Consider the following 14,009-nt stretch of genomic DNA (forward strand, 5'->3'; position numbering starts at 1 on the left):
TCATCATCAATAAGACATGTGTTGGAGTTCTGAGTATGTACCTAGCTGCCTCTCCTGCAGGTTGGCCCCAGACTACTCAAATGCGACAAACACCAACATGTGCTGCGGGGAGACCTATCTTCTCATCAATCACTAAGGCTGATGTAAGCATGGTCACTATCTGTTTGCCCATCCAGCATGCGCCAAATGCCCAATGCAGTAACGACACTAAGACGTGGGGGGGTGGAGGGGGTGGGGTGGGGTGGAGGGGAGGCCTCAAAGGCTAAAGCTACCTGCTGGGTTAAATGGCCAAAGCCAACATGGTACTCACCCTTCCAGAGCGCAACACATCATTGAAGCGCTTGCGGCACTGGGTCCCTGTTCGAAGGACAGCATGTAGGGAGCTGACCACCTCCGCCACCTCCTGCCAGGCCCGCTTCATGACATGGGGTGCCCTCCTCCTCCCATCCTCGGGAAACAGGACCTCTCGCCGTGCTGCCACCTCCCCGGGAAGGCCAGCAAGGCAGGCATCAGAGAAGCGAGGGGCACATTGGCCCCCCCATTGGCCTACCCAGCAGCCTGCCCTCCTCCTCTGGCCTGCCCTCCTCCAGAGCCTGCTGTGCAGACCCCCTGCACCTGTAGCTGGCCATGGTGATCAGCCTAAAGGAGGCTGCGTGGCCTTTATACAGACTGCCGGTTCCCCATTGGAACTGGGGGTCTGTACACGCCCGCCACGATTTTAAAAATCCTGCTCTCCACGGGAGTGTGAAATGCGCTGGGCGGGCCTTAATTGGCCCGCCCGCGCAAAATGGCGGCGTGGCCCAGATCGCCGGTGGCGATAGGCTCTGCGCCCGCCCATGATTGGGTCAGCCCCGCCTGCCTGACGAATGGAAAATTCAGCCCCAGGAGTGCACCTGACCTGAGGGGAAGAAAAGGTATCAAGTCAGACCTAGGTCAAAGATCACAAAAGATGTTTCAGGGCTGCCATACTTCATCGTTTGAAGAAGAATCCTGTTTTAATCACCACTATCAAATCCCATCTGAGGAGAAATAAAAGTAGCTTTAAAAGTGATAAAATGATAACTCTTACTCAGTAGCTCCAATTTTGGACTGTTCATGTGTGCCTACTGGGAACTTGGTGGAGACTGCAGAACATCATGTTACAAATTAGTTTGAATTTTTATCCAAATCCAAGAAGTGAAGTAGCAAAGTGCACACCATTGTGCCACTCAATCACATTGTACTATAGAGGCTGGGAAATTCCATCAAGTTGCTCCTTCTCCACTCGTGTTACATTGCCATAAATCCCAAAAGTGTGTAAGAGGAGTTCATGCTGCACTTCTAATGAAGTAATGTCAGTGGACCAGCTGCAAGACATTCCCTGGCCTGAGATTTTAGTCCGAGATTAAAAGGGAGAAATTTGTTCATGTAGCACCACTTCTAATGATGATATAATTGAAGAACACCTTGTGAGCTACCCAGGCAGCTGCCTGTTCCTGGTAAGATGACATAAGTTTGTGTATCACGGCCAGGAACAGCGCCACACAAAGAAAGTTCTCCCCTGATGTGTTTTAAAATGTATAATTTGCTTTTAATTAATGCATGTCATTCACATTTTTAGCATGGAAATGGTGAAACGTGATTATGAATAGATGTATTATATGTTTCCTTCAGATTGACTCCTATGAAAAATTATATGAAGAGGTATTAAAGTTTGAGACCGTAAAGATATTGGAATCTTGGTTTAAAATTGATTGCAGACCTTTCAGGCAGGCACTTCTGAACCTCATCAAACGCTGGAGCCTTTTGTTCAAACAGTACCTTATTGACCATGTAACCGACAGGTAATACCAAGTACCATAGGTAAATGGGATGTAATGTGGGAAATATAATATTATGTGGAGCATTCACTGGTGTCAATTAATGTTTCATTTCTGCATCTAGTACTGGAGTCCATCTGCTTTATATAAATGTGGATTTTGCACTCATTATGATTCTATAAAATGAGGAGAATGCTATAATACTGCTTTAATAACTTTTGAGTGGCCATCCACCTCTATGGTGATGACTGTCACCTTGAAAATTCAACTAACAAAGATTGACTTTAAGTCAAAGGCTACCTCTGTTTTAAAAAGGTCTGATTATCTTCATGATTTCATATAAATTGGGTAGAGGATCTTCTCTTACTTTGTTATGACACAGCAGATGGTAAATGCTGAGGTGTTCAAATCCCAGAGGGAGACTTGAAACAATTGTCACAACTAATTTTCAATTTGTATGTTTTGAGATGCGGGCTTTGAATTCCGTAATAAGACCACCAAGTCTTGAGAGGTTTTTACAAAACTAAATTAAACATTTATTAATAAGAGAAATAATTTTAAATACATACATAGATCTACGAATTACTATTGTGATAACTCCTAAATCCCTGAATCAATCTAACTCCCAGTTACACTTTTGTTAAGGCAACACTAAGACACATAGATTTTAAAAGACCCAGGCAAATAAACATGATACCCTGAACAGTCAGATTCAAAGTGAGTTCTCTACACTTCAGTCCCTGGAGGCAGCAGTTTGGTACATACAGACTGCAGGCTTTTTACACTTGTTGGATCTTAAACTCCCTCCTTTATAAACAGTCTTCTCTCCTTTATACATATTTTCCTCTTTGAATGCAAATTCCAATTGTTTCACTATGTCTTTTGAACTTTACCTCTCTACAGTAAAAAATCTATTCTGGTACCAATTTCCCTGTAATCTTTGGGGAAAAATAAATATACACTGCTTCTGCTGGCTAAGTATACATTACACCAACTCCTTTCAATTCAAGCCACTGCAGTTTGTTTAAAGATACACATGGTCCTTTTACATTTCACATTCTCAAACTTCCCATGTTTACCAAATTAACATTTCAAACCTAACTTCTCTTCTGACATCAAAGCATCAGCCCCCCCAGACTAACTGCTTCTAATTCAATTAAGTCTCTCACACACATGCACACGCACACAGACACACAGATAGACACATTCCACTTTTACTCTACTTTACAATAAATTCCAATAACATTATGGAAATTATTATATCTTCCTGACAACCTGTTCAATTCTGTACAACAGATCAGTTTTGCTAAATGACTGAAGACAAAATAGTTCTGATTATGCAATCACATCACATCACAAGCTTAAATTTGTTTGGTGGAATAGTTCTCTTTCTTCAAGCTGCAAAGCCTCAATTTTTCACGCAAAACTAATATTCATATACACATTTTGATTTGCACCCAAAACAGGCATGAAGCCACTGAAGCGACTTCTTCACATCCCTGGTTTGTGTTGGCTTGGGTCCCAAACCACATTTGGTTACAGCCCACATTTATGTAAAAAGGTACCTGTCAGCATCTTGCCAGTTGGGCAAGGTAGGAAATCAGAGATTTCCCTGTAGGATGGGGATGCAATTCCACTCTGTGTTACTTACTGTCCCTCCTAACTTAGTGTCTTCTGCAAATGTGGATATAAAACACTTTCTTTCTCATCAAATATCATTTTGCTTAAAGTGCACGTAAATGGGGTTGAACTTTGTAAGGAGACAAGAAGTCTCACTGTTGGGACGTAAAGCAGGAGTCAACCCTGCTCCAGCGGGTGGTAGGACCCTAAGGGAGCATATTTCTGCCAGTGACCAATTAAGGGACTGACTAGGACCGCCATCTAATTGATGATGGCAGCCTCTCTCACCGAGCTGACAGCTCAATCAAACGGCTGGCAGCTCAGCAATGCTAACACCAGCGGCGGGCACTGCTGAGGCTTCAGTATGAGGAAAGCAGGCTGCGGCAATCAAAGTCAGGATGAGGCAGCATATTTCAGTGGCGGTGACTTAGCTGCAGGGGCAGCCATCACTGCAAGGACAACCATTGTCACTTGGGGTCCACTTTGTGGTCCATGAAGTGGCCATTAAGGAGGGCACCCCTCCCCCCAGGAAACCACTAGGAGATTGCCAGTGTTTACCTTGCAGTCTTCCCACACAGTGACAGACCCTCCCAACCCGGCCAAAATGCTGGCAGGGTGAAGAATGGCCTTAATGTGCCTCTTAAGTGGCTCAATTGGCTGTCCAGCTGGTGGCTATGCTGCTAAGTTTCCTACCACTGTAATAGGCAATGGCAGGAAGATGTTGGGATCTCCTTCGAACAACTTCCCCCGGCATATTACCAGTTGTTCTGCCTCCCGGGCTGCCACCATAGGCTGGCAAACTTCTTCCCAGGCTGTTCTGCTGCACTTCTAGTGAAGTTACGCCAATTCAATGGAATTTTCCAGCCCTCATTGTAACTGAAGGATTAACAACAGTGACATAGGCCTGGATTTTGCAGCCCTGCTGTGGCGGGGCCTGCCGCGGGGGATGCGGCAGCCCAGCCAAAAGTCCATTGACTTTCGTCAGGACAGGAAGATCCCAGCAGTGAGCGGGGCTGGAACATCCCGCACATAATCAGTACAATTTTATTAAGTGCCTATTTCTAATAATAACTGAAGAAAGCATAGCATAAAAAAGGTAATTTGGCCCATTATATCTTTTCAAGAGGCATTTAAAGTCTCCACAACAGTAATCTTTATTCACTGTATTTAATCTTCTGAGGAATGATTCTTCAAATTCTCAAAAGGAAACTCCCCAAAAAACGAATCTTAAATCATATATTGTTGAGAACATAAGAACAGGAGTAGGCCATTCGGATGGTCCGTCATTCAATTTGATCATGGCTGATCATCTACCTCAATGCCACTTTTCCGCACTATCTCCAAATCCCTTGGTGTCATTGGTCTCCGGAAATCTATTGATTTCTGTCTTGAACATGCTCAATGATTGAGCTTCCACCACCCTCTTGGGTAGAGAATTCCAAAGATTCACCACCCTCTCAGTGAAGAAATTCCTCCTCATCTCAGTCTTAAATGGCCTAGCCCTTATCGTGAGATTATGTCCCCTGGTTTTAGACTCACCAGCTGGGGAAACATCTTATCTACATCCACCCTGTCATGCCCTGTAATAATTTTGTAAGTTTCAATGAGGTCACCCCTCACTCTTAGAAATTCTAGGGAATACAGACCCAGCCACCTCAATCTCTCCTCATAAGAAAATCTGCCATCCCAGGGATTAATCTGGTGAACATCTGTTGCACTCCTTCTATGGCAAGTATATCCTTCCTGAGGTAAGGAGACCAAAACTGTGCACAATACTCTAGGTGAGGTCTCACCAAGCCTATATAAAACTTCAAGATATTCTTACTCCTGTACTCAAATCCCTTTGTGATGAAAACCAATATGCCATTTTCCTTCCTAATTGCTTGCTGCACCTTCATGCTAACTTTTAGTGACTCATGAACAAGGCACCCAGGTCACTTTGGACACCTACACTTTCCAATCTCTCACCATTTAAGCAATATACTGCCTTTTATTTTTTCTACCAAAGTGAATTGCTTCACACTTATTCAGGTTTCAGACCCTAGTTTCAGAATGAACTATATCACATTCAAACTTAAGGTGAAATTCTATCATATTATGGTCACTATTTCCCAAAGGCTCCTTTACAGCAATGTTATAAATAAGCCATTTCTCAATACACAACACTAAATTCAAAATAGCCCGATCCCTAGTTGGCTGTTCAACGTACTGCTCCAGAAATCCATCTTGTAGACACTCTATCACAGAATCATGTCGGCCCATCAAGAATAAACCGACACATGAGAAACACCTGACCTACCTACCTAATCCCATTTATCAGCACTTGGCCCATAGCTTTGAATGTTATGACGTGCCAAGTGCTCATCCAGGTACTTTTTAAAGGATGTGAGGCAACCCGCCTCCACCACCCTCCCAGGCCGTGCATTCCAGACCGTCACCTCTGGGTAAAAAGTGTTCCCTCACATTCCCCCTAAACCTCCTGCTCTTCACCTTGAACTTGTGTCCCCTCGTGACTGACCTTTCAACTAAAGGGAACAGCTGCTCCCTATCCACCCTGCCCATGCCTCTAATAATCTTGTACACCTTGATCAGGTCGCCCCTCAGTCTTCTCTGCTCCAACGAAAACAACCCAAGTCTATCCAACCTTTCTTTATAACTTAAATGTTTCATCCCAGGCAGCATCCTGGTGAATCTCCTCTGCACCCCCTCCAGTGCAATCACATCCTTCCTATAATGTGGCGACCAGAACTGCACACAGTACTCCAGCTGTGGCCTCACCAAGGTTCTATACAACTCCAAAATGACCTCTCTACTTTTGTAATCTATGCCTCGATTGATAAAGGCAAGTGTCCCATATGCCTTTTTCACCACCCCACTAAAATGCCCCTCCACCTTCAGAGATCTGTGGACACACACGCCAAGGTCCCTTTCTTCCTCAGAACTTCCTGGTGTCATGCTGTTCATTGAATACTTCCTTGTCAAATTACTCCTTCTAAAGTGTATCACCTCACACTTTTCAGGGTTAAAATCTATCTGCCACTTATTTGCCCATTTGACCATCCCGTCTATATCTTCCTGTAGCCCAAGACACTCAACCTCACTGTTAACCATCTGGTCAATCTTTGTGTCATCTGCATTCCTCCTCCAGAGCATTAGTGCTGATTTGGTTAACCCAGTCCATCTGTAATTTGAAGTCGGCTATTATTACTGTACTACCCATGTTACTTGCATCTCTAATTTTTTTTCACTAGTTCATGGGATGTGGCCATTGCTGGCTCAGCCACCATTTATTGCCCATCCCTAATTGCCCTTGAGAAGATGGTGAGGACCTACCTTCTTGAACCACGGCAGTCCATGTGCTGTAGGTATACCCACAGTGCTGTTAGGGAGGGAGTTCCAGGATTTTAACCCAGTGACAGCGAAGGAACAGTGATGTAGTTCCAAGTCAGGATTATGAGTGGCTTGGGGGGGGATCTTCCCAGTGGTGGGGCTCCCATATGTCTGCTGCCCTTGTCTTTCCAGATGGTAGCGGTCGTTGGTTTGGAAGGTGCTGTCTAAGAAACCTTGGTGAGTTCCTGCAGAAGGTACACACTGCTGCCACTGTGCATCAGTATGGAGGGAGTGAATGTTTGTGGATGGGGTGCCAGTCAAGTGGGTGCTTTGTTCTGGATGGTGTCAAGCTTGTTGAGTGTAGTTGGTGCTGCACTCATCCAGGCAAGCAGTGTATTCCATCACACTCCTGACTTGTGCTTTGCAGATGGTGGACAGGCTTTGAGGAGTCAGGAGGTGAGTTACTCACCACAGGATTCCTAGCCTCTGACCTGTTCTTGTAGCCACAGTATTTATATAGCTAGTCTAGTTCAGTTTCTGGTCAATGGTAACCTCCAGGATGTTAATAGTGGGGGATTCAGCAATAGTAATGCCATTGAACATTAAAGGGCAATGGTTAGCTGCCCTCTTGCTGCCCTGGCACTTGTGCAGTGCGTATGTTAGTTGCCACTTGTCAGCCTGAGCCTGGATATTGTCCAGGCCTTGCTTCATTTGGACGTGGACTGCTTCAGTAACTGAGGAGTCGTGAATGGTACTGAACATTGTGCAATCATCAGTGAACATCCCCACTTATGCTCTTATGATGAAAGGAAGGTCATTGATGAAGCAGCTGAGAATGATTGGGCCTAGGACACTACCCTGAGGAACTCCTGCAGTGATGTCCTGGAACTGAGATGATTGGCCTGCAACGACCACAGCCATCTTTCTTTGTGCTAGGTATAGCTCCAACCAGCAGAGGGTTTTCCCCCTGATTCCCATTGACTCCAGTTTTGCTAGGGCTCCTCGATGCCACATTTGGCCAAATGCTGCCTTGATGTCAAGGGCAGTCACTCTCACCTCACCTCTGGAGTTCCGCTCTTTTGTCCATGTTTGAACCAAGGCTGTATTGAGGTCAGGAGCTGAGTGGTCCTGGCAGAACCCAAACTGAGTGTCAGTGAGCAGGTTATTGCTAAGCAAATGCCACTTGATAACACTGTTGATGACCCCTTCCATCACTTTACTGATGATCGAGAGTAGACTGATGGGGCGGTAATTGCCGGGTTGGATTTATCCTTTTCACGTAAAAGACATACCTGGGAAATTTTCCACATTGCCAGGTAGATGACAGTGTTGTAGCTGTGCTGGAACAGCTTGGATAGGGATGCGGCAAGATCTGGAGCACAAGTCTTCAGCACTATTGCTGGAATATTGTCAGGGCCCATAGCCTTTGCAGTATTCAGTCCTTCAGCCATTTCTTGATATCATGTGGAGTGAATCGAATCGGCTGAAGACTGGCACCAGTGATGCTGGGGACCACTGGAGAAGGCTGAGACGGATCATCCATTGAGCACTTCTGGCTGAAGATCGTTGCAAATGCTTCAGCCTTATCTATTGTACTGATATGCTGGGCTCCCCCATCATTGAGTTTTGGGATATTGTGGAGCCTCCTCCTCCATTGAGTTGTTTAATTATCCACCATTATTCATGATTGGATGTGGCAGGACTGCAGAACTTGGATCTGGACAGTTGGCTGTGGAAATGCTTAACTCTGTCTATCACATGCTGCTTATGCTGTTTTGCACGTCAACACGGTTGTAGTGGTGCTACCGAGTCACTCTTGGTGATGGACATTGAAGTCCCCCACGCAGAGTACATTCTGCCATCTTGTTACTGTCAGTGCTTCCTCCAAGTAGTGTTCAACATGGAGTACAAATTCATCAGCTGAGGGGGCGGAGGCGGTACATGGTAGTCAGCAGGAGGTTTCCTTGCCCATGTTTGACCTGATGTCATAAGACTTCATGGGGTCTGGAGTCGATGTTGAGCAACTCCCTCCCGACTGTATACCACTGTTTCGCCACCTCTGCTGGGTCTGTCCTGGCAGTGGAACAGGACATACCTAGGGATGGTGATGGTGGTGTCTAGGACATTGTCTGTAAGGTATAATTCTGTGATAATGACTGTCAGGCTGTTGCTTGACTAGTCTGCGACATCTCTCCCAATTTTGGCACTAGCCCCCAGATGTTAGTAAAGAGAAGTTTGCAGGGTTGATAGGACTGAGTTTACCATTGTCATTTCCGGTGCCTAGGTCCATGCCAGGTGGTCCATCTGGTTTCACTCCTTTTAGACTTTGTAGTGGTTTGAGTGGCTTGCTAGGCCATTTCAGCAGGCAGTTAAAAGTCAACCACATTGTTGTGGGTCTGGAGTCACAGGAGGCCAGACCAGGTAAGAATGGCAGATTTCTATCCCGAAAGGATATTAGTGAACCAGATGGGCTTTTACGACAATCGACAATGGTTTCATGCCCTTCATTAGACTTTTAATTCCAGATATTTTTTTAATTCAAATTTCACCATCTGCTATGGTGGGATTTGAACGCAGGTCCCCAGAGCATTACCCTAGGTCTGTGGATTACTAGTCCAGTGACAATACTACTATAACACCACCTTCCTGATTTATACCTTGCCCAACATTACCACTAAAGTTTGGTGGCCTATAAAGAACTCAACCAATGTTTGCCCTCCCTTAGCTATACGCAAACTGATTCTACATCTTGATCCTTAAATCTAAGATCCTCTTTTACCAATGTACTGATCTTGTCCCTTATTAAGAGTGCTACTTACCTCCTTTTCCTTTTCACCTATCACTCCTAAATGCCAAATATCCCTAGATATTTAATGTTATGGCATGGCTGATGGTAAATGTGAACTGCCCAAATCCCAGAGGGAAAGTTGAAACAGCTGCCAAAAATTTGTTTTGCAATTTGTATAGTGGGAGGAGAGGTTCTGAAATCAGGAAATGATGTCCCTGACTACTTGTGATAATTTTATAGTAAACATTTATTAAAAGAATAAAGGAAAAAAACACAATTACACTTAAACACAAGAATGGCTTTGCACAGTAAACAGTACTTTAAAACAGTTCCACAAGATCTTAACGTATCTACCCTCAGAGCTAACCTTCCCCTTTTCTGTTCAAGAACTATCCTTATGAATTTTAAAACCTATAGAATTCCATTAATTTTTACCCCACAGTGCTTTTTATCCTTGGGGTGTCCTGTGAAGCTGGCAGCAACTGGGTCTTCAGGTCTGGCCTTGTTCACACTGTTTTCTGGGAGTTCTGCCCCAGCTACCCTGCTGTCCTTGTGAGACCTAACCAGCTACACTGCTGTCTTCTGGGAAATCTAACAAGCAACCCCCATCTAAGCATCAGTATTTTCTTTAATGCGCTCCCCTTTGATCTCTCTATTGTCTCAACCAGTCTCTTCAGAAATGCTTTCTTGCCAGAATTTATTAAACTCATTTTGTTACCCTGACTCTTAGACTTGTAAAAACAAACTTACCCTATCTTTACCTTACAACCTGCCCTTTTAACTAAAACAACTCAATTCAAAAAGACTGCTGTTATGGCTTTACGTAAAACTCTGATTGAAGTTCCTCTTGGTTCATTAACATGTCAAAACCACTTCTTACAGTTGGTTTTAGACTTGTGCAGTCACTCTAGCTCTTACTCCAATTACCCCAACTGCCTGTTCACCTCACATTTATCTGTGTTGTTCTTCATTTGCCAATTATTTGCCCATTCTGCAAGTTTATTAGTGTCTTCCTGTAATTTTTGCCTCCCTCCTCTATATTGACTAGTCCCCCACTTTGGTGTCATTCGCAAATTCAAAAATTGTATTTTTGATTCTAAAGTCCAGTGAACAGCAGTGGTCCCAGCACTGATCCTTGGAACACCAATATCCAGCTTTTAATACCACTGTCTACCTTCTGTTTTGAAGCCAACTAGCAACCCATTCTGCAACTTGTCCTCTGATGAAGCATTCTCTGACTTTATTCATTAGTCTTATTGAAGGCCTTATTGAACCTTACTAAAGACGTTTTGAAAATCCAGATAATTTACAACTACTACATTGTCTTCTCTCTCATTACCTCTCCAAAAAATTCAATACTGTTGTCCAAGCAAGATTTCCTGTTTAGAAATCTATGCTGAATGTATTTTTTTAAATTTCTAGATGTTCTTCTATGCTTTGGTAGGGGTTCCATTATTTTTCTCACCTGTGATGTTAAGCTGTTTGGCCTATAATTCCCTGGACATGTTCTATCCCTCTTCTTAAAAAAGATATTACATTAACTATCTGCTAGTCTTCTGTCACTACACCTTTTTCTAACAAGTTTTTAAATATATGTAGTAATGTCTCTGCTATCACTTACATTATTTAAAAATACATGAATGCAATTCATCCGGACCACGGGCTTTATTCTTTTTGGGTTCGATTAGTTTATTTTGTTTTATTTTTATTGCATAGGCAGAGCAACTGCATGTCTGCGACAGATATGTTGGGTAGAAAATGTTTCCTTCACTTTCCTGCCACAAAATTGCTCATTCCAAATCCCCTCTTACTTTTTGGCAATTCCTGTGATCCACCCGCGAAGTGCACTAACTTACATGTATTATAGAGTCACTGACCTGGCTGCTCAAAGATTCTTACTTTAATATTTCTAATAGATTGAGAATTAGAAGGATCTGCTGTTGCCAGCATCAGCTGAGATAGGTAGAAGAACGGTGTTTCTGAACCTGAAGTGCCTGGAGAGTTTCAGTAAAGGTTTCTGCAGTTGATAGATATTCTTAGGAACAACTATGGCATTCCATACAAGTATACAATTTAATGTTATTGTCATGAAAATGAGAACCACCACAGGATTAAGCAGAGGAGAGTTAGCCAGACTTTCAGATGCATGTAGCCAACCAGATATGGAATCTTCATATCACATGAAGGCCTTGCAGATAACACATGTTAAAGAATAGTGCTCCAAAAAAGCATTTGGGCAGCTCTGTCACCTGTTGCATGTTGGTCTGCACTCCACTTATAGCCACAGAGAGAGCAGTATGAGCTGAGGGTGACCACTGCACTCAACTTTTATGACACTAGGTAATTTTTGGCAATGTCTAACTCTAGCCATGCTGCAGAATGGGCACGTGGTTATGAATTTTACAGAAGAATCAGAGTCTACTCAGTAGTAGTCCAGCTCTCTTTTGTGTGCAAAGCTGGTGTTATGACCACAGCCAGTGTTAATTGCTGCGCAAACCAAATTCCAGAAGGAAATTTGGCCTACGGGCTGTACCCTTTCTTTGTGTATTCTGAATTTGAGAAGAAGGCGTACCGATCTCAGCAGTAAGAGGTCCAATAACACTTTTTTTGGGATTTATAAAGATTAAAAGTATAAGTTTTATTATCAAGAAGAAAAGAAAACTTAAGCCCACAAGATTACAGTTACATAATTCAGATTAGTCTTACAAAACATCCCCCCAAAAACTCTCTACTTGGTCAGACCCACAAGTAAACACCTCCTGACAAATACTTTCTTATAGATGTTTAACTATAAAATCCAGTAATATTACACAAGGCAAACTGCTGTAGCTTCAATAAAGTATTAGCACATGACCTCTACTCTTTTCCATTCTGCAGTGGAATCCACTTCAGAATAAAACTGCCTGTTGCAGCCCAAGTCTTTTCTGACTTGACTGGATGGCTGATTCAAACAGCATCCTCTCCCAGCCCAGAGCTCCAGTTATAGCTCAATAACTCAAACAGCTCCAGGTATCTCCCCCTTAAGGTCTCCACAGTAACTGTAAAATACCCCCTTTCCCTTTCATCTCCAGTTTCATTGTTCTCACACCTCTTTGAAACTCAATCCTTCCAAAATATAAAATCTTTTATGTCTCTACCTTGTCTTTGCTTTTGGGCCAATAAAATATAATACCCCCACTACTATTTACCTGTGAAACTCCTGCAGGATGCAAACATGTTTCTTGTCGCCTCTGACTCCATTTTGATATTCAAACAAACTCATTTCTTATTCCTTACTACATTTAGCTATACAAACAGAACTATTACTATGGTGTACATGCATTAACCATGAAAATATACACACAAGTCTTTTGTAAAAATAGAGTTCATTCCAGTCCATTCTCCATTTTCTAATATCCGAGTTCTTTTGAACTTTAAACTCTTGACAACACATCTGCAATTAAATGTTCTCATCCAGCCGCATATATAATTTGTCAATTGAATGGTTACAATAATAAACTCCACCGAAACAGTCTTGCGTTTCTGTCCCAAAGCTTTTCCAGAAACCTCAAAGAAATGTAGTCAGTATATATAACTGTTTCTGAAGAGTTGTTTGCAACATACACTTCAAAATGCTGCAAAGCTAACACCAAATTTAAAGTCTCTTTCTCTATAGTTGAATATTTCTTCTGGTGTACATTCAACTTCCGTGAGAAATATCCTACTGGTTTCTCAATTCCTAGTTCATCTTCTTGTAGCAATATGGCACCAATACCAACATCACTGACATCAATGGCCAGCTGAAACTGCTTTGTATAACCAGGTGCTGGTAGAACAGGTGTAGTTGTTAGTACAGCTTTCAAGCTGTCAAATGCATTCTGACACTCATGTGTCCATTGGAATTTTCTGTTCTTTTTAAACAATCAGTCAGGCGAGCAACTACACTGCTGAAGTTTGGCACAAATTTCTGATAAAATCCACTTGCCTTGAAATCTCAAAACTTCCCATTTCACTGTAGACACTGGGATTTCCTCAATTGCTTTACATTTCTTCAAGTCTGGATCCTCCTGCTGTAATTCCACTAACTTCACTGAACTAAACACCTCAACCTCATCCTCTTTAATCTTCTCTTGAGTAATCTTTTCAAAGATTGATCCAGCCAACTGAATTTCAGCATCCTCTCCCTGTCTTTTAGATTCCTCCTCTTCCCGTTTAAACTCCTGCATTTGTGATCTTGTTGCCACACAATCTGGAAACAATCCAGGATGCTCCTTCTGTAACACCTCTGTTGATTGTGTCTCAACAGGCTGCTCTACTATAGTAGACATCATCCATATCTGTTATCCAGCTACATCATTCCCTAGGATAAATTGAACCCCTGCAATGGGAAATTTCTCCACTACCTCAACAATCACCTCTCCTGTTTTCAAATCACTGTTTTTAAATTTACCTTGCACAGTGAAATGGGTTTGTCTTAGCCATGGATTCCCTTA

At 43.0% G+C, this 14,009-nt stretch overlaps 1 protein-coding gene across 1 annotated transcript in view; it reads left to right on the forward strand.

Annotated features, from left to right (window-relative positions):
- LOC144699540 (dynein axonemal heavy chain 17-like) overlaps window positions 1-14,009 on the forward strand; it is a 785,608-nt gene that overhangs the window by 219,112 nt on the left and 552,487 nt on the right. Inside the window, 1 exon segment of the mRNA XM_078570587.1 lies at window positions 1,654-1,823. Coding sequence (XP_078426713.1) covers window positions 1,654-1,823 — 170 coding nt within the window.

This window comes from Cetorhinus maximus, chromosome 24 (assembly GCF_964194155.1).
Source record: "Cetorhinus maximus chromosome 24, sCetMax3.hap1.1, whole genome shotgun sequence".
Classification (NCBI taxonomy): domain Eukaryota; kingdom Metazoa; phylum Chordata; class Chondrichthyes; order Lamniformes; family Cetorhinidae; genus Cetorhinus; species Cetorhinus maximus.